Raw genomic sequence first — 19,825 nt, 5'->3', positions numbered from 1 at the left:
AAGAAAACATGAGCTCATCTCACTGAGCTCACAGCCCAGGCCTCCCAGAACAGCTTATCATTAAACAGACTCAGCAACCCAGATTCCAACAACATCCCAGAGCTGCCCTGGGCTCATCAGCCTGGCTTTGGGCTGACCAGTGACCAAGCAAATCCACGTCAGTCTGCAAAACCCCGTGTGGATGCAGCTCTGACCCAGGGAATGAAACCATTTTCCGTCCCAGCCCTCCAGCTCCTTGAAGGTGATGGGATTGGACCCACCACACACATTCCCAAACCTCCATCCCAGCAGACTGTTACAGCTGTGCCGAGACACACAGCTTTTTGTGGTCTCCCACTTTCTGCGCTCGGCAGTGACCAGCCACAACCCGCCTTCCCATCCAACACAAAAGCCACAGACACTCTCCCAAGACGTTCTGCGCTGCGAGTTCCCTGGGCTTTCTAGCACAGCATCATTCCCTGCAGCCTCAGAGGCGGAGATGCTCCAAATCTCCTAATTTAATGCAGAGACGTTGTGAGCAATAGGCCATTAAAAGGAAATTAATGCCAACATTTGCGTCCCGTCTCCCTTTGATGCCTACGGATAAAATAAATGAGCTTGGACAAAAGACACTCAACAGGTAATTGGGAACGAGCTCTGTCTTTGCACAGCTTTGTTCTGGATGAGCAGAGAAGTTCATTTCTGCAGGCTCGGATTACAAAGCCATCCCATTTAAATCAGAGCAGTTATTTGCCTCCTGCTTCTCAGACTCGAGTGCGGTCAGGATGCTGGAATTATTTCAGAGCAATAAGTATGGGGGGGCGGGGAGAGATTTCAGACTTTCCCAGCTATACTTGCAAGAATTCTTTATGCCAATATTCAAAGCAGTATCTAGGAAGATTGCTGAAGCCAGAGGGGCAATGAGCCTGTGCTCAGTTTCCTTCACAAGCAGAGGCTGAGAATCCTTTGGGTATGTGCAATTCCAAGTGATTTAGCAGTGTCTTTTTCACTCCTGAAAATTCATAATGTTTTTTGAAAGTACAGTATATGTTATATATAAAAAATATATGCATGGCATACACGTTATGCTACAACTTGTAGGTTCAGATTTAGTAAGAACACATCTCACAAAAAGTCTACTTACTCAGCCTCAGGACTTTGTAAACCTAACTCCAGACATCTGAATTCCAGTGATCAGGTTACTCACTCATTATCCTCCCCAGCTTAGACTTTCTGCAATACTGGCAGCTTACTTTTAAAAGTGCCATGAAACTTCAGGGCTGACATGTCCTGGCAGAGCCCTGGATGTGCTTTGCTAACCCCCACGGAAATACTATCCCATCCTGACAGGGAAAGTCAGCACCCTACAGTTGAGAGGAAGGATGCATACCTTATACATGAAAACAAACTATTTTCCTTCCAGCAATCTGCACTGAGAACAATTTTGCTTTATCCAGCTGTCTCTGAGGCCGCCGCAAGAGGAAAGATTTCTGTCTTTCATCACTGCTGAAAGCCATCTGACTAAGCCATATTAAAAGGTCACAATGCCTTAGGATCTATTATGTCCTTTTTTTACTCTGGGTCCATTATGTTCTTTTTACTCTGGGCCTATTAACAAGGGGTTTGTTTTGGTCTTGGCACCCATCCACTGCTGTTACAAAGTCCAAACACGCAGTGGAAGTGTCGATCACAGATTTGTTAGAGGGGTTAAGGTAATTCTGTACTGGCCCAGCTTCATCAGGAAGTTGTGCACTGCTCACTCATTTTCCATTAACACTGAATACCTGTGCCAACTTTCAATTAATTACACAAACCCAGCAGCTAAACTGTGTCTTTCTTCATTTTTTCAGTCTGCTTCACCTTTATCCCGTATGTATATAATTCTTTTCATCTCCAGATGAGTCATAGGACCCAGTTTGGTATTGGTTTCTTATCAACAATGTCCAACAACTTAAGTTCATCCTGGAGTAGTTAAATATGCCCCTTTCCTGGAATACTTTTGCCCCATTGCCATTTTAGATCACTTAAATGCATCAGATATGGAGCTGGGAGAAAGGACTTTCACAAGGCAGTGTTTGGAGATGGATGGGCAAGAACATGCTCTACCTACTTATGCCCAAATTATCACTGCACGTCGCTGGTGACACTCCACACGGGCACCAAAGGGAAAGAGAAAAGTTTATCTGTGGTACTAAAGACAGACCATCCTCTTAAACGAGTCCAAATGAGAAATGTCCTATGCAGGACAAAGGATTAAAGAGAAATTCCTGTTCAGCTTATACACGGCATTTCCAAGTCATCCTGGGTAAACAAGAACACATGAAAGGCTGATTATGGCCCTTCCAAGCAGCACCATCTTATACTCAGCTCCTTTCTTCACAGCACATAAGGCCCTTTCATTTGCCCTCAATCAGCCATAAAAACCACTAGAAAAGCTCCCTGAGCAAAGGCAAACAGAGAATGTAACCGCGCCGCGAGTGCAAACAGCAGCCGGGCAGTGGACAGTCCACAGCACTCTGCCATCCCCAGAGCCAACCCAAACACACTGGGCTTGCTCATGCTCTGTGTTTACCCTCTGGAAGTCAATCAAGTTGCCTCTTCTGGCAGTACTTCCCTGCAGGATAACGTGAGAGCCGCTGAAGAAGAGATACAATCACTGGTTCTTAGAAAGGCACGCGATGCCTGACAAAAGCGCTCCAGGAGACCGGCAGGGTGAGTGCTGGTGGGGACCAAGCCATGGACAGTTGTCCTTCCTCAGTGTCCTCTGCCCTCCCTTCTCTTTTCCTTCTCCTTGGAGTCACAAAAGGCAAGATTTTCCATTTCCAGCCCTCATTTCAGCACAGCTGGCAAACAATTTTATATGACATTCAAGTGTACTTTTCTTTTACCCTTTTGAAAACGGTCTTAACAAATCATTAATCACCGGATCCGTCAGCAGAAGTGCACAGTTGAAGTCAGACTAGCCTCGGTCAGAACTATGTTTGCACATTGGGAAAAGACACACAAAAAATAATTATTTGCCTACATCATTTTGTGGCCCTGTAATATTTTGATGGCACAGCAAAAATAGCTCAAAGGAGGGTCTCTGGCATCAAGTGAAGAAAAGCTATTCATGGGAATTGTTGATGGCAAAGGCATATTTCATTCTCAAACCTTTAAGTTCTCCCTCTGAAGTGGGAGAATACATTGACCAAACTTTTATTTTGGTTTCCTGAACTACAAAAAGCCAATAGCACTGACCCATCCACCCATAAACTCCCAAAGTCCTTCCAGCTATTTCCAGTGATTCAAATTCTTTGGAAGTGGAGCCACATTTCTCAAGCCCTGTTTCTCTGTGGCCCAGAGCAGATTCCCAGCAGCATCCTGGATGTTTGGCTCACATGGATAAGCTCTGGTGATTAGTGTATGACAAGAGGACAGATGCCACCTCCAGCCTTGGGTGGTAGCTGATGGCAACCCAAAGACCACCAGAAGATCCTCTGAGCAGACTGTGGTGTCCCAAAACACTTCAAACAGCCTGAAACCTTTCACAGGGAGAACATGGGTTAAACGCTAGGGAAAATTTTATGCTTTTATGACATTAAGGTAATGGAAGAACCTGCTGAGGCAGGCTGTGGAATTGCCATCACCGGAGATGCATCCAGGGCTGGGCCAGACCTCATTTATGAATAATGGAACCAGTCCTGAAACTATGCAGTGGATGGACTTGATGACCCATTAGCAGCCCTTTCCAACTAAAACAGTCCAATGATCTAAAGCATCGTTCACTCTGGAATGAAATTGCTTCAGGAAACCTCTTGAGAAAAACTTACTTCAGAGGAAATTTGCTGCACCTCCCGCACCTCAAGGAAAATTAAAATACAGTTAGGAAATACAAAAAGTAGCAACAAAGCGAGGTGTCAGGCACTAGACTCACCATGTATTCCATATTAGAGGCCACTGGGTAAACTTGACCTCTCAATTTATTGTGGAGCATCAGGATCTCCTGTCTGTCCGAGAATAAAATGGCTCTCTTGGATCTGGAGTGAGCTTCCCCATCCCGATATTTACTCAGGATGCTCTCCAGGTGACTCGAGTTGGGCAAGATAAAGCATTCAGCTGTCATTGTCAGGAGCAGTACACATCCAAGAGGAATGATCCAAGGCAGGGCAGGATTCATGCTTCCTCCTTTACAGCCAGTAGAAGCAAAGATGAAGGTGACAGTAGGTTTTCTTGTTGGGACTCCTATGGCTCAACACAGATCTGGAATTTGGGGAGAAACAGGCAGTGAAGGCAGTGCCAGAGAAGCTCTCAGTGCATATAACACCCGACAATGAGGCCCCACAGACCATTTTTGTGCTTGGAAATAAGTGATGCCTACAATTCCCATTCACCCCAACGACAGGAAGACCCGAACAACACCCTGAGTGATGGGGACTCAGTTTATTACACCACTGATGTGTTGGGACTCCCCAGACATGGCAGAAGGTGCCTCCTGCACCCCAGCATCTTTGGTGGAGGTGCCACCCCACAATGCCCAGCAGCTTTGAGTAATCCCAGCTCCATCCCTTCAGAGGCAGGAAGGGGAGACATTTGGAGTTATTCCCACAAAGAGCAGCTGCTAAAGTAGAGAACAGATATGAATAAAAGGGAAAGTAAAATTCCCAGGAGGCCGGATCGCAGAGGTCAGGCATCAGCACGAGCTATTCGGGATGGAGCCCAGCAGGGCGGCTGCCAGGCTGTGTGAGAGCGGCTCTTTATGGGAAATGTCACCGTAACACCAAACAACGCCAATCCCCGCCGGCAGTGACGCCCCGGGGGGGGTCTCTGACGCGGCGCTTCACGTAAGGCGGGATCAGGGCCAAGGATGTGAGTTATGGAAGATCAGGAGAGCAGCCGGAGCACCCGCCCTCCCCCGGCCACATCAGGTATTCCCGTGCACTTGGAAGCATTGTCAGCACAAAGGGCTCAGAGGGATGGTTTTGATTTGGTCGTTGCCGGGTTGGAACAGCTTTGTTTAATCCCTCTCCCTTGCTCCACGGTGCTTCCACTCCACTTGCTATTCCCAAACTCCCCCCTGCTCCAATTTATCCATCTAACGATCCTTGCATGTCTCGGCAGGTTTTGTCTAGATCGGGAGCTGTTCAGGGCTCTGCAGCACCCACTGCTCCTTACTGGGATCTAAGAGCCACTGGAGCAGGATCAATCCAGGCAAGAAGCATCCGTACAGACAGTGTAAGCACAGGATCTCCCTCCTTAGGACAAAATTTTGGAGGAAATCTTCCCCATCCCTGCCCACAACATGAGGTGAGGATCTGGTTTTGACAGCAGTGTTGAAAGCCACGCTGAAAGCATTCCTACACAGCAGCAGGAAACAAACCCCAGATTAGCAGGAATTATTCGAGAAGTTTCATCCCAGTGACATGGGATTTGGACACACTGAGACCAGCTGAGCTGGAAACCATCCAAGGCAGGGAAAAGCCATCCAGCTCCCAGCTGGAAAAGCTATGCTCAAGCACACAGCCCCAGAGCCCCATTCCCCAGACCCAGCACAACAGCAATTGTGGAGGACAGTGGTAAGCATGAGGTGCTTTGCACAGACAGGGACCCCCAAAAAAACTTTGACACTATTGAGAAACCCTGAAAACTTGTTGGCTGACTACACAAAAGACACAAAGTCCCTGTTTGAGGCTTCTTTCTCATACTGAATATTGAGGCAGATGAAAACCAGCTGCCCTCAGCCTCTCTCCAGGCAGCACATTAAGCCTTTGCCGGGGTAGGACAATGCAGGATGTAATTTGCTCAGTTTAGGTAACGGCTTCTCATCATTTCCTGCTCTGCAGAGCAAGTCCAACACACAGGCCTTGTCCCCAGCTCCAGGCACACCTGAAGACAGGACGTTCAGTGGCACCGGGACAAATATTCCTTTAACCTCATCCTCTTCTCAGCCCTGTTTGTGGCATTCACTTCCCCCCAGGCAGGAGCCTGACTTTCTAACCCGGCTACAGAGGGGCAGGGGCAGCAAAAGGAGCTGTAGCTTTTGTAGACTGTCTGACCCAAATTCAGGGAACAATTCCTACTTTGAGGTACTTCCCCAGGAGTTTAAAAATAGTTGCAGTGCCACGGCCGTTTACAATGTGGCCATTTAGCAGCGGCAGCTCTCCCTGCAGCCTGGCCTGGAGGCAGAGGAACAGCCGGCGCTCAGAGGCTGCCGTTGCACCCCTCGCTTGGCCGGGTGCCCTTTGCTAAATAGGAGCCCGAATCCACCACCCATTTAAGGCAAACACTGAACTTTCAGAAAGGGCAGATTGAAAAAAATCAGCTGTAACATCTGAGAGCCAGAGGAGCTGCCCCACTCACGGCTCCACAGCGAAGACAGCGCGTCTGGTTTCGCGACCCAGCCAAAAACCTCGCGACAGATGGTGCATTATTCCTTGGCATGTGCTTCCCTGGATCCCATTTGACAGCAAGGGGATACCAGCACCTCTCTAAAATTAGGTCACTTTGGTTTTATCTTCTATTTCACTTTGGGTGTGCGGGTCCTTTCCTCCATTTTGGCTCGAGGTGGGGAGCGCTGAGCATCCGAAGGGAGGATAAAGGAATCCGAGAGGGACAGAGTGGAAGGAGTTCCCTGGCCAAACTAATTGAAAGCAGCAAAAAGATGCTCACATTTCAGAGAGCTCTCATCGATTTCAGATGTCCATCCATCTGCCTCTCGATACCCTCGTGCCCAGGTGCAAAGAAACACTGGGACACATGTTGCAGCTCAGCCAGACCAAGTGCCCTGCAGAGCTGGGGCGATGCCTCCGGGCTCCAGCAGGAGCTCCTCACATGGAAAGGTCGGAATCATGTTGCCTTTGAGTTGGAATTTGATATTATTCACAGAAAATTATCAGCTGACAGTCAGCTGAGGAAGCCTCTGCTGTTGATTTAAAGGGTTCAAGAGGAGCATTAGCACAACCTCCCTTTAAACACATCAGGCCCTTGATGCTGGTGCCAGGTAAACATCTGGGAGCGATCAGAAATGACTGAGTCAGCAGAAACCGACTCCTTAGTGTGCTGAAAAGCCTGTCCGAAGTGGGGACAGAGAGGAGGCCTTCTTCTGGGGTCTGAGGGAGTTAAAGAGCAGCACTGGACTTTGGAGAAGATTATTTTTAGAAAGCTATTTCCCCAGCTAATGGATGGTGTCTGCTTTGCACGGAAAGCAGGAGAGCTGGGCCCATCTGAAGCCTGGTATGTGAGGCTGATGAAGCCACATGCAGGCTGACTCCTGTACTTCAAGATGTCCTCATGTCACCTTATTCCTTATGGATATTGAACTCTGACTGCCTCCCCGGTGAAGTACACGAGTGGGTGCCTACTCCTGAGTTATGGGTGACATTTGCAGCTAAAGCATCCCAGGACCTGTGGAGTTGCACATGGTACAAGCTGACAAGGCAGGAAAATGCAGAAGTCAGCTTGGGATATCAGGAAAGCATCTAAAAGAGCAAAGCAGAGGGGAGTCAGCATTCTAAATCAGCTTCTAAACTGAGTTAGTCTGGGATCAGCTTCTAACCCGAGTTAGCCTGAGATCAGCTTCTAACCCGAGTTAGCCTGAGATCAGCTTCTAACCCGAGTTAGCCTGGGATCTAGGATGAGTTAGCCTGGGATCAGCTTTTAACCTGGGTTAGCCTGGGATCAGCTTCTAACCTGTGCAAAGAAATCCAGTGATAAAGCCACAACATACTTAAAGCACTAAACTCCAGCCCATCTCTTTACCTGGCATGCACACATTTCAAGCCTTAAAGAACTGTGTCGGCTTCCAAAGAAAGGTAGGATGACAAGTTCCTTGACACAGGACAACTTGATATGTTGCACTGAACACACCATAAATTCAGCAACTTCAAGCCGATGGGTCAAAACATCTGGATCTTCCATTACAATCCACTCCCACAGAACCCAAGTGGGTGAGTTTCTATGTAAAACCACATAGAAAACCCACTGGTAACAGACACCACATGTGGTGACACTGAAATTCCTTTAATACAGGACTTTAAAGCAGAGCTGCACAAACTCTGCAGCACACTGGTGTGCCCACAGGCATCAGCTCTTAGACACTGCTACAGCATCCCTTGCATATTTTCTGTTTGCACAGAAATCCACTCCTGCACTTGCAAACTCCTCCCATTCATTCAAGATTAATGTTTATTAATCTTACATTAACCTCTGAAGATCATACAGTAAGGGAAGTTCAGACAGCATTGTGTTATTTTATACCATCCAGGCAACTTTTTGGAGAAGTTACTAAAATTGTGCCTTCTTAAAAAAGTAATTTCTTGCACACACCCCCCACCCCAAACCACATTTCAGAAGCAGGGACCAAACTTTACACTTACCTCGCTGAGTACTCCCAAGTCTCCAGGTAACTGCAGCTCCTCCAAGCCTGCTTGTGGAGAATAAATTATGTATCTGAAATATTTAAGCTAGGAGGAGGGGAGAAGGATGGAACAAGCCTCGGGAGGTGCGAGATGTGCAAGGTCTCAGCTCAGACACTCGTACCAAGTGCAGTCTCACAGAGCTCCCCAGTGGTATTTATGCTCTCCAGGCAAAGAGGACAAGCATGGATCATCCAGGGTTTGGCAACGGGTGTGGAGTAACAACGAAAAGAAGGGGGGTGAGGGGGGGAAAGGAGGGGGGGAAAAAGCCACGGAAAGGAGGCAGGAGCGAGGAGCAGAGATTGGGATCGCGGCAGTTTGAAGTCAGTCATTGGGGCTCAGCAGAGCAGGACCATCCTCCCAAAGGCGGGAGCACCGGGAGAGGAGAGCAGGAGGAGGAGGAGGAGGAGGGCAGCCCATGGTGGTATAAAAGGGCTCGCTGTGCTTTCCCCCGCAGTCGGTGCTCGGGCAGAGCTCGCAGCGCTGCGGATTCCGGGAGCTCCGGTGAGGAGAGAGAGGGGGAATCCAAGAGAGGGTTTTTTTCCTGCGAGGGACTAAAGCCAGCTGGCTCCTCTCGGCTGCCAGCTCAGCCATTCCTGCTCCTCACAGGGAAATCCCACAGCGAGGGATTTGGGATTTCCCAGCTCCAGCCCTCCAGCACATCTCATGGCATCCCCCTCTTTTCCCAGAGCTGAGTGTCTGCTGGGAAACAGGAGATTAATCCCCCTCTGCAGCTTGTTCCCAAAGCGCTGTCATTCCCCACGGCTCAGTCGGGAGCTCCAGAGAATAAGGAAAGCAAAAAGCGAGTGCAACCCCCAGACAGGACTCACCCCTCCTGCAGTGCTGCTGGTGCCCCAACAGCCCCCGCTGTGACATCCAGCTCCGTGCCCATTGCCGTGGTTTTACTCACAGTGAAGGGAAACGATTGAGCAAAAAGATGAGCTGAAAGTTCCTTCCCTTTCCTTTAAGTAAACAAACGGGAAAAAACAAACGCTCCGGTGAGTAACAGCACGGGTGTGTTACGGCACCTCCGCCGCGGCAGCTCCAGCCCACAGAGGGATGAGCAGATCCAGGGGAGTCCCGTGGGATCCCCATCCAGCAGCACTCCAGGGACAGCACATCACCCGGGGTGTCCCTCTGTGGAAGCAGCACCAGCGACAACCCAACCTGGAGGCAAGGGGAACATCAACCTCCGGGATTTGGCACATCCAAGCAAAGCTGCCGTGTCTTTTCCAAATCCACTGCCCAGTCCTCTCTCCAAAGTTCTTAGGGGGAAAAAAAAGTCCTTCTATTCTTCTAAGCAGTCAATATTTATTTTTTCAGGCAAAACACCAACCGTTTTTATTTACTGTTTACTAGAAGGGAGTTTACAAGATATTCCCGGGGGTTTGTTTCGACCCAGCAGCGCTCAGAAAGCAGAAGGACATTTATCAAACTCGTTCAAGAGCAGCAAATATTGGCAATTGAGAGAGCACAACTGCTCTGAGCAGAGAACAGAACCCTCTGGAGTGCACTCCAAGGCATAACTGCTGATTTGATTTTGTCTCTTACACCATTTTCCTGAGAATTTTTCAGGAACTTGCAGATTCCCATCACTGGGGGTGTATCTTCTGCTCTGTTTTCAAGTGAGACAGGGAGCCAGTCCTCACCAGTCAGTCCCAGTCCTGCAGCCTGGTACAGCCACAACACCCCTTCTGGCTGCTCTTCTGCACTGGCCTCACTCTCCCAGCTGTATTTACAAAGAGTTTCTATTTACTTCAAAACAAACTGTGTATGTGAACTGACAACACATGGTCCAGCAGTTGGACCTGGCACTTCTACCCTGCCAGGAGCAATTCAGTGCAATCTGGGCAGTTTGCTCCCAGAAAAGCTCAGACTTTGCCACTAACACTGGGAAAGACCACCCAGAACTGGGCTGACAGAAGGTTCTGAACTGCTGTACTGTAAAATCACTGTATCCTCTTTTTTTTTTCCTTGCTCCTCTGACTCACTCTGGATCAGTGACTTTGCTGTATTTCCTGAAGGCTTATTTAATCAGCTGAAAGGTGCTGCAGTTCCCCCAATTCCTAATTTCTCTGAATAACGAGGGCCAACACGGTGAACCATCGTGCCCCCACACAGGCTGCCACCCCAAAACCACACAGCTCCCCAGCCCTGACTCACAGCCCTCAGAAGGTGCTGTTCACCCCAATTACCATAAAGCTGAATTAACTCATTCTCGATCTCACACGCCGACAGTACAAATAATTTCCAGACCTCAGAGAAATTCGGTATTTTGTAATCTCCACAAATGTTCTTATGGGAAATGATTCCCTGCAGGATGGTTTGGGCCGTCTGACTGCTCCATCAACCCGGCTACAATCAAATCTACAAAGGTTTGATTTTTTTAATTTTTTTTTTTTTAACATATACCAGGCTGGTTTCACTGTACAAGGTATGGTTGTGTTTAGGGATGAGCACAACCTGGAACGAGGCATTTTATCCACCTCATTTTGTTTTGAAGTCAGCAGTTTTGGGTCATATGTTCAACTAAAGCCAAAACAATCAGAAGTTACTTTTAATCATTCCACATTATTACTGCCTTGATTACAACGTCTCCATTTCATATGTGGTAAAAGCCACATAAAGCAGGCTGCATATATAAGTATATATTAGGAGAGAGGCTTTTAATGGAATAACCAATGAATGGGAAGAGACACAGATTTCCCTGTGCCCTCCTAATTGACCAAGCAGACAGCATGTCTTGATCTTCAACTTGAATTAATTCCCCTTTATTTCCTATTCCAACAAGCAATAACGGGCCCAAAGCCAGGCAGGGCAGAGGGAACAGCAGGGGGAGAGGCTGAAAACCGCAGGGTAACTCCTGGTGTTCTCTGGGCTTGACTCCTCCTCCAGAGCAGAGGGAGCACAAGGGCAATATCAGGGTGAAACCTGCAGGAACTTGTCTGTGAGCACCTACAACGAGAGCAGTGGGGACCAGCAGCCCTGGGCTGCTCCTGATGGGCACCGGGCATGGCCACGCTCAGGTTTGAGGAAACCACCCCCTGCTTTGCTGCCTACTTACATTTCTCCTCCTGCCTGGGCTTTGTCTCTGCCTGAGGATGATGCAGCGGGGCAGAGGTAGCCAGGAAATCCCTGCCACATCCACCTTGCTCTCCAGCAGGGATGGGGGGAAGATGTCTTGACCACACAGCAAAGTGGCAATCCAGAAGTTTGCCTCTGGATTCATCAGCAGATGAATTAACAAATTAATTAGCAGATGAATTGTGGAGATCCAAGTGACAGGAGTGAAAGGCATTTATAGATTTACTCCCAAGCACAACCAATATTTGGCACTGTGAACCCCTACTTATCCTTTCTCGCCGCTCTCCAGTTTTGGGGCAACCTGGACTGACCACACAGGTTCATCTGCAGCTTCTTTTCCACCTTCTCACAATAAAGAACATTCCCCCAACTGTTTAATCAGCTCATGATATGCAAGAAAACAACTCCCCATAAAACCTGATCTTTTTCATCAGTGCCCAGGTAAAGGCTGAGGTAAGAAAAGGAAATAAGAAGACAAGCAGCAGCACTTTCAGAAAATTTTGGGAGCACCACTGACCACAGTAAGTAGAAGTGAAATGTGTACCAAAAACTACAAAATTCTTCACTGTGAGGGTGGTGAGGCACAGGTTGTCCCATCCCTGGAAGTGTTCAAGGCCAAGTTGGACAGGGCTTGGAGCAACCTGGGCTAGTGGAAGGTGTCCCTGCCCATGGCAGAGGGTGAAACAAGATGAGCTTTGAGGTCCCTTCCAACCCAGACTGTTCTGGGACTCCATGAAAACATCTCACCTTTTTCTCACATCTCCCCACATTCCCTGGTCACATCTGCAGTGAGAGATGGTGAAACACACTTCTATAATAATAAATAAACTGGTATAATAATAAAGTAACTGGTACAGATCTGCAGACTGAGACAGGTCAGCACTATTAACCCAGGACTCATCTTTGGAGGTTTCACCCCGAAACAGAGAAGGTGAATTGCAATCACAAATTCCACAGCCCTTACAGCTGGTTATTTGCCCATACAAAATTCTTTCCAAAATATCCTATTGGGTAATTTAAAATAGCCTGAAATAAATCTCCAGTTGCACCAACTTCTAAAATATTGGGAACATCCCCAGCACGTCCAAGGCTCGCTCCTCATTCCTAGTCAAAACCAGAGAGATTTGCAGCACATTTACAAAGATAAAGCTGGCACAGACCACCACTGCCCTCTCCTGCAACCCAGCCCCAAGTGTGACATCATCTCCAGGGGATATTATGGAAACCAGTAGTTTCCTAATTAAAACACACACGACCTCCCCCCACCCCCAAATACCTTGTGCCTTCGATAATCCTCCTCCCCAACCCCATCCAACTGTTCCCCTGCAGACCTGGCTTATGGCACAAGGTTTTCCCAACAGCCCTTTGGACCTGCACATCCAAAGTTTCCAGTTTTGAAAACTTTAGCTCTTAATGTGCATTTAAAAAAAAAAAAAAACCAACAAAACAAAACATTGCTTAAATCTTGGTTTAAACATCAGTAAACAACCACCGGATTTACGGTGTATTGGGGGGGGTTGCTGTGGTTGTTGGGGTTTTCTTTTACATAATCACACACAGACAAAGCAAATGATCAAAAGGCTGCAAAATCCTCATTTTGCAACAACGGGAGGAGCTTAATCCAGAAAAAAAAAAATTGTGGCTATGTGTCCACATCAATGTTGCCACATATTTTTGATTTCCCCTTGAGCAATCCACTGCAGAAGTCGGATTTTACCAACAAGTGCATTTGTAACATCCTCCGTGAAAATTTTAAAAATTCCTACCATCTGAACACTTCCAAGTCATACTAAGAGTGGATTTCAACACTTGATTTTTAAACTGGCAATGACTCATTGCCATATCTTTAAAATAATTAGTAACACTTGTAACCTCTAGCAAGTAATGTATTAATTACTGATCACCTGCAACTTTATCTGGAATATTCAGGCAAACCTACACTATCAGAAACAGAGCTTTACACAATGCCCTGGAGATACAGGTAAATAAATACCCAACACAGCCACAAGAATAATTAAAAACAGGGTTTCTGCAATAGAGAAAACTACTTCAACCAGGGTGCAGGAACAAGACGTCAATAACCAGCACAGAAGAGTCATTTCAAAATCTGATTTCCCTCCTGTTTGGAAGAACCCCCCCCTCCCCTCAGATTTCCAAATCAAAGCAGAATGCTCAATGCTCAGTGTCTCATCAGTGTGGCTCCAGGGCAATTCCTGCATTGGGAAACCTTGGGAGCACCAGCCCTTGGGCAGCCCCAGCTCCAGGGCACCCTGCCCAGTGAGCAGCCAGGAACTGAGGTTTTCCCTGCAACCAGCCAAAATCCAAGTGAGCTCTGGACAGAAAATTGTTTCAGAGTGGGTGGAATGTCACCAAAATCAAGAACAGTGTCTCAGTCATGATCTGTATATCAGAAAACACTAATAAAATCTGATTAGCTATGAAAAAAAATTATACATTTAGATATCGAAAACAACTGACAAAGCACCAATTAACTTTCCCAGCATCAGGATTGCAGTAGTGATAAAATTAACCCTGCCTGAACATTCCATAAAGAGAGCATCCATGTCAGAAGCACCCACCTTTGAGCAGGGAAAACAGGACCATCCCAAAGTGCCACTGGGCTGAACACTCCCACCTACAGCTGGAGCCCTGGGCAGGAAGCTCCTTCCTGGATGGAATGGTAACAGCATTGCCAGGAGTGATCCACAGGCAGGAAAATCCCGAGCTCTTCACCACCCCAGAAGAGGGAAGATGAGCCAGGGCAAACCAGGAGGGCTTTCAACAGGTCCTGCTGCTCATCCAACACATTTTTGTACCAAAAGTCTTCCATGAAAATGTCAACTGGCTAAAGGAGGGAATAGTTTAGTTGAAGACAAACCACCACCTACCTCAGAAACAACTGTGGGGGGCTTTCAGGAGGATACAGAAGGATTCCATTCCCTCTCCTGGCTGGCCAGGGCTCAGCTCAGTCCCAAGGGACTGCCACATCCCTTGGGATGACTGATCTCCTCTCCCTTCCCCTCTCCCCTCAATGTTCAGCTCCACCCAGTGCAAAATAGGACATTCCGAAGTTTCAAGAAGTTCTAAAATTGAAAGAAAATAATCTACACTTCAGTTGGGGAAGGCTCCCTACACCTCATGGAAGTGCTACACGGAAATCTTTGGAGTTTCCAAGGGTAGGATTTACACTTGAGGAAAAACAAAACCCACACACACACCTTAAACCAACTTTGTGACTTTTATTGATGGGCGACAACTTTATACTTCTAGATATCACTAAACTGTGTACAATTAGGAACTCAACATTATAGGAGAGCAGACAGCAAAATTAAACAAAGCAGACTTAAAGAAATATCAATCTTAATTATTTTGCCCATTTTCTTAATTTCATGTACACAGAAGCATAAATGCAGTTTGAAATTTCTTAATAGCAATAAAGTTACAATCACCCATCTATATAGACTAACATCTTAACTCCAAATATTTGATCTGCAATGTGTACTTAAGCAGTTTCTCATCGCACAATTATTAAAATGTGTCTTCTTATCAGGAACCAGCAACTCTGCAGTTTGTACATGTTTTGAAGCACAAAGGACCATTTCCATCTCATACACATCGGCTCATATTTTACCACTTATCAAAAAACTATTGGGGAAAGCAGAGAGAGCTTTTTTATTTTTATATTTTTTTTTAAATTTTTTTTAATTTTTTTTTTTTTTTTACTGAAGTAAAGATAAAACATTTTCACAGAAATCTACAAGTTCTGTTGCTGGTGCAGGGTTTTCTTCTACTATGCATTTAGAAAGTGGGAATTAAATGTCAATCCCTTTATTATCTTAGGATTCAGCATGAACTCAGATTGATTTTTGTTTTGTATTTATTTTTTTTTTTGTGTGATTCACGAGACTCGAGTCTTCCAACCAAGCGACTTCATTCTGGCAAAAAAAAGTCAACACAAGCTACGTCGCGCACAAACCCGCGGTCGTTTCCTTTATCACTCTTACAGTTGCGAGGCGGGGTGGGGAAAAAAACAGGAGTGAAATAATTAAAAAAAAAAGAAAGGAAAAGAAAAAATGAAAAGAAAAAAGGAAAAGAAAAAAGGAAAAGAAAAAAGGAAAAGAAAAAAGGAAAAGAAAAAGGAAAAGAAAAAAGGAAAAAAAAAAGGAAAGAAAAAAGGAAAGAAAAAAGGAAAGAAAAAAGGAAAGAAGGAAAGAAAAAGAAAAAAGGAAAGAAGGAAAGGAAAAGAAAAAAGGAAAAGAAAAAAGGAAAAGAAAAAAGGAAAAGAAAAAAAGGAAAAGAAAAAAGGAAAAGAAAAAAGGAAAAGAAAAAAGGAAAAGAAAAAAGGAAAAGAAAAAAGGAAAAGAAAAAAGGAAAAGAAAAAAGGAAAAGAAAAAAGGAAAAGAAAAAAGGAAAAGAAAAAAGGAAATAAAAAAAGGAAAAGAAAAAAGGAAAAGAAAAAGGAAAAGAAAAAAGGAAAGAAAAAGGAAAAGAAAAAAGGAAAAGAAAAAAAGGAAAAGAAAAAAGGAAAGAAAAAAGGAAAAGAAAAAAGGAAAAGAAAAAAAGAAAAGAAAGGAAAAAAAAAAATAAGAAAAAATAGATTCACTCAGAAGAGCATTTAGAGGAGAGGAAATTAGTGATAGTTGGCGTCCTAGAGAGCAGGGTGCTGCAGGCAGGGTCACAGCAGGTCCACGCGGCGGTAGTACAGGAGGTAGGCTGTGCGTTCCGCAGTCGGCTTCACCACCTGGTACTGATGGATCACCTTCACGGCCTGGTCGTCGATGCGCAACCAGCCGTTGAGCCCGATTTGGAAGACGTCCGTGGTGTAGTGGCCGCCCGTGGCGCTGTTCCCGTGGTGATACACAACTGCAGGGAGACAGGAGTGAGGCACGGAGGCACCACACACACACACACACACACACACACAGCCGGGGAAACGGGGGATCAAAGGGACCCACAAAGATCACAGTTCAACTCTTAAGTGAAGGACTGAACCCACGACCTTGGCATTATTCATGGAGCAGGTCCAGAGGAGGGCAGCTAGGCTGGTGAAGGGACTGGAGCACAAGTCCTGTGAGGAGAGGCTGAGGGAGCTGGGGCTGTTCAGCCTGGAGAAGAGGAGGCTCAGGGGAGACCTCATCACTCTCTACAACTCCCTGACAGGAGGTTGTAGCCAGGTGGGGGTGGTCTCTTTTCCCAGGCAACTATCAGCAAGACAAGAGGGCATGGCCTTAAGCTGTGCCAGGGGAGGTTTAGGCTGGATATTAGAAAGAATTTCTTTACAGAGAGGGTTATCAGGCATTGGAATGGGCTGCCCAGGGAAGTGGTGGATTCTCCATCCCTGGAGGATTTTAAGACAAGACTGGATGTGGCATCAGTGCCATGGTCTGGTAACCACGGCGGTGTTGGATCAAGGGTTGGACTTGATGATCTCGGAGGTCCCTTCCAACCCAGCTGATTCTATGATTCTATGATTATTAGCACCATGTTCTGACCAACAGAGTCAACCCACTGCCCCTCATTGTTTTCTCCAGATGGGATGATCTGGCTTAGGCAACAATCTTTAAGTATTTTTTAGTTCTTGCTTACATTTGATTCTGTGTAGAATCACTGCATGGTTTGGGTTGGAAGGGACCTTAAAACCCATCTCATTCCACCCCTGCCACAGGCAGGGACATCTTCCACCAGACCAGGTTGCTCCAACCTGGCCTTGGACACTTCATAGAATAAAAGAATCAGCCAGGTTGGAAAAGACCACTGAGATCATCAAGTCCAACCCTTAATCCACTACCACCATGGTTACCAGACCACGGCACTCAGTGCCACATCCAGTCTCATCTTAAAAACCCCCAGGGACAGAAAATCCACCACTTCCCTGGGCAGCCCATTCCAATGCCTGATTACCCTCTCTGTAAAGAATTCCTTCCTAATATCCAACCTAAACCTCCCCTGGCAGAGCTTAAGACCACACTCATCCAGGGATGGGGCAGCCATAGCTTCTCCAAGAATTCCATCCCAGCCCCTCACCACCCTCACAGGGAAGAATTCCCTCCCAGTATCTAATCCAACCTTGCCCTCTGTCAGTGTGAAGCCATTCCCCCTTGCCCTGTCACTCCAGCCCCTTGTCAAGAGTAATATTCATCATGCTTCTCCAGCATAGCACATCTCATGATTCTAAACAAAGGGTTAAGTGAATTAAGAATCAAAAGCATCAAATTGCTTTTTGTAACTTCCCAGAGGATTTTCTGGAAAGGATTTGCCTCGCAAAGGCCATTTGCAATGTGTGCAGCACACCCTGCAGAGCCTTCCAACAGGCACTGCCACACTTAGGGGGATAATCTACACATTCACTCTGCTGACCACAAGAGTATTCTATTGAAACTGTTTGTAAATAAAAACCTCTCTAATGGCCTATTAAAAAAATCAAGTCAAACTATGGAGTGATCTATTTTAAAAAAATAAAAATCAGGGCACACTTTTCCAACTGGCTCACATTTGTCATCAGTGCAGTTATCCCCCTTCAACCATGGCTTTCATTTTCACTGTAATATTACTCTGAAAAAAAAGTTCTAGGAAAGAACCAATTATGAAAGAACCAATCTACAAGTTTCATATTTATTAGTTCTCAGTAACCTCCTTAACAAACCTGTGCACTGAACATCTCTGATTTAACTGCTAATTCCAAGAGAGACTCAAATTGCCTTCTTTCCTTAAATATCTCTTTTCTACAAAAGGCACAATACTCTCCATCTATACATGTGGGGGAATTTAGCAAGTAATTCTTTTACATTAGCCTAAACCTGAATTATTTTCTAAACTTTATTGTTTGACAGGTAGGCAAATTCTGGATATCTGAAACCTAATTCTTCAAAAGCTTGTTTTGATAATTCAAAATTCATCCAACAAGCTGTTTCTGTGGATGAGAATGCTGGTAGAAGGTTGAAATATTGTACTTTTCCACAGAAAGAGTCAGAAAAAAAATCAGTGGTAACTCAAGTCACCTTAAATCCGCTGCCTAAACTTGTCCCACGAAAATCACTATGGATAAAAACAACTGCACTGCCAGAAACAGTCCTGAATTTCCACAAGGGACAGGGATGTCCTTCCCTTCTGTAACCTCAGTGGTCACAGCTCCAAGTCACACAAGGCCACCAGTACTGGCATGGATTTGGTGACACAGAAGTTGGGGTTCAAGGGGATGCAAAGCCAGCATTCAGACAGCCTTTTCCAAAGACATTTGAAACATTATTCTGAGAATCTGTGCTGTATTTTAGTTTCAGCTTCTGCTGGTATTTTTCAGGGTGGATCTGCTACAAAACTTTTTGCAAAGTTGGATCGGTGAGATCCATAAATACAGATGTAACAATATACATGTATATACACATGCAAAAACCCTATTAAATACAAGAATTTGACACCCACAAGCTACTTCAGTATAATTTAAAAGAAAATACTGTCTATAATCCAGGGAACTCCAGTGTTTCTACAATTCCATATGAAGATTTTGCACTTGCAACACAGGGACCAGAGGCACAGAGATTAAATACCTGCAAAGAGCCGGTAGGTTCTTTGGCCTTTAAAAATTTTACTTTTCACACCAGGAGATAGTAGCTCTGTAGGAGGAAAACAAAGACAAAAAGGCAACAGTTAGAAAATTTCAAAATTTAATTTCAAGAGGATCAATTACTTCTCAGAGAAACCAACACTATCATAAAGGAGAAAGTTGAATTGAAATTTCTTCTGCAGCCTTTAAAGAATGATCATGGCTCTGATAACTCCTAATCAAGAGACTGAATTTTCAGGTTTGCTGAACACTGTAGTTTATGGAAGGCTTAAAAATACTACCAAAAATGAAGGAAAAAAAAAAAAACCAGAGCAAAAGATCAGACTCTTCATTTTTTCTCTTTCATTCCTGCTGTCAGGCAATGACAAGGCTGCATTTTCTATAAAACATCAGTTTCCTTCCATCAACCACTAATTATTTAAATAATTTGCCACTTCTCTGAATTAAATATGTGGTAAAAATATCCAGGATTACTTGGCAACAGCCTTGTAGAGGGACACAGCCCTCATTCAAGAGGATCACTTCCCATTATTGTCCTCAGCAGTCTATAATTACTCCATATTTACTCCAGCCTACAACCCTATTCCATAAATCCACAGGAAGTTCTCCTTTGGTCAACCCATTGTCTAGGAAGTGCCAAAGGTTTTAAAATCTTTCATCATAATGTTCTTTGCAAAACAGATGATCAAACTCTTACAGAGGCAATGTCAGGTTCAGCAAGACTGAACTCAGAAACCCAAATATGTTCTTTTTAAGAAGAAAAAAAAAAAAAAGGAGAAAGCATACCAAATATTCATTCAAATTACTG

General features: G+C 45.5%; 2 protein-coding genes across 3 annotated transcripts in view; both read right to left on the bottom strand.

Moving 5' to 3' along the window:
• The window catches only part of CRISPLD2 (cysteine rich secretory protein LCCL domain containing 2), a 28,191-nt gene extending 18,920 nt beyond the window's left edge, over positions 1–9,271 (bottom strand). The window contains exons 1-3 of one of the 2 annotated variants that reach the window (XM_032701121.1): positions 9,203–9,271; positions 8,334–8,380; positions 3,896–4,221 (exon numbers count right to left, since the gene is read on the bottom strand). In XM_032701121.1, the coding sequence (XP_032557012.1) occupies positions 3,896–4,138 (243 nt within the window). In that variant the 5' untranslated portion in view covers positions 4,139–4,221; positions 8,334–8,380; positions 9,203–9,271. Of the gene's footprint in view, positions 1–3,895; positions 4,222–8,333; positions 8,659–9,202 lie in introns of those variants that run through there. The other variant, XM_032701120.1, reaches the window with a different exon arrangement.
• Positions 9,272–14,675: 5,404 nt separating this feature from the next.
• USP10 (ubiquitin specific peptidase 10) overlaps positions 14,676–19,825 on the bottom strand; it is a 48,913-nt gene continuing 43,763 nt past the window's right edge. The window contains exons 13-14 of the mRNA XM_032701118.1: positions 19,001–19,066; positions 14,676–16,319 (exon numbers count right to left, since the gene is read on the bottom strand). Of these exons, the coding sequence (XP_032557009.1) occupies positions 16,132–16,319; positions 19,001–19,066 (254 nt within the window). The 3' untranslated portion in view covers positions 14,676–16,131. The remainder of the gene's footprint in view (positions 16,320–19,000; positions 19,067–19,825) is intronic.

This window comes from Chiroxiphia lanceolata, chromosome 13, assembly GCF_009829145.1.
Source record: "Chiroxiphia lanceolata isolate bChiLan1 chromosome 13, bChiLan1.pri, whole genome shotgun sequence".
Lineage (NCBI taxonomy): Eukaryota > Metazoa > Chordata > Aves > Passeriformes > Pipridae > Chiroxiphia > Chiroxiphia lanceolata.
This window is presented reverse-complemented; position numbering and strand designations above follow the sequence as displayed.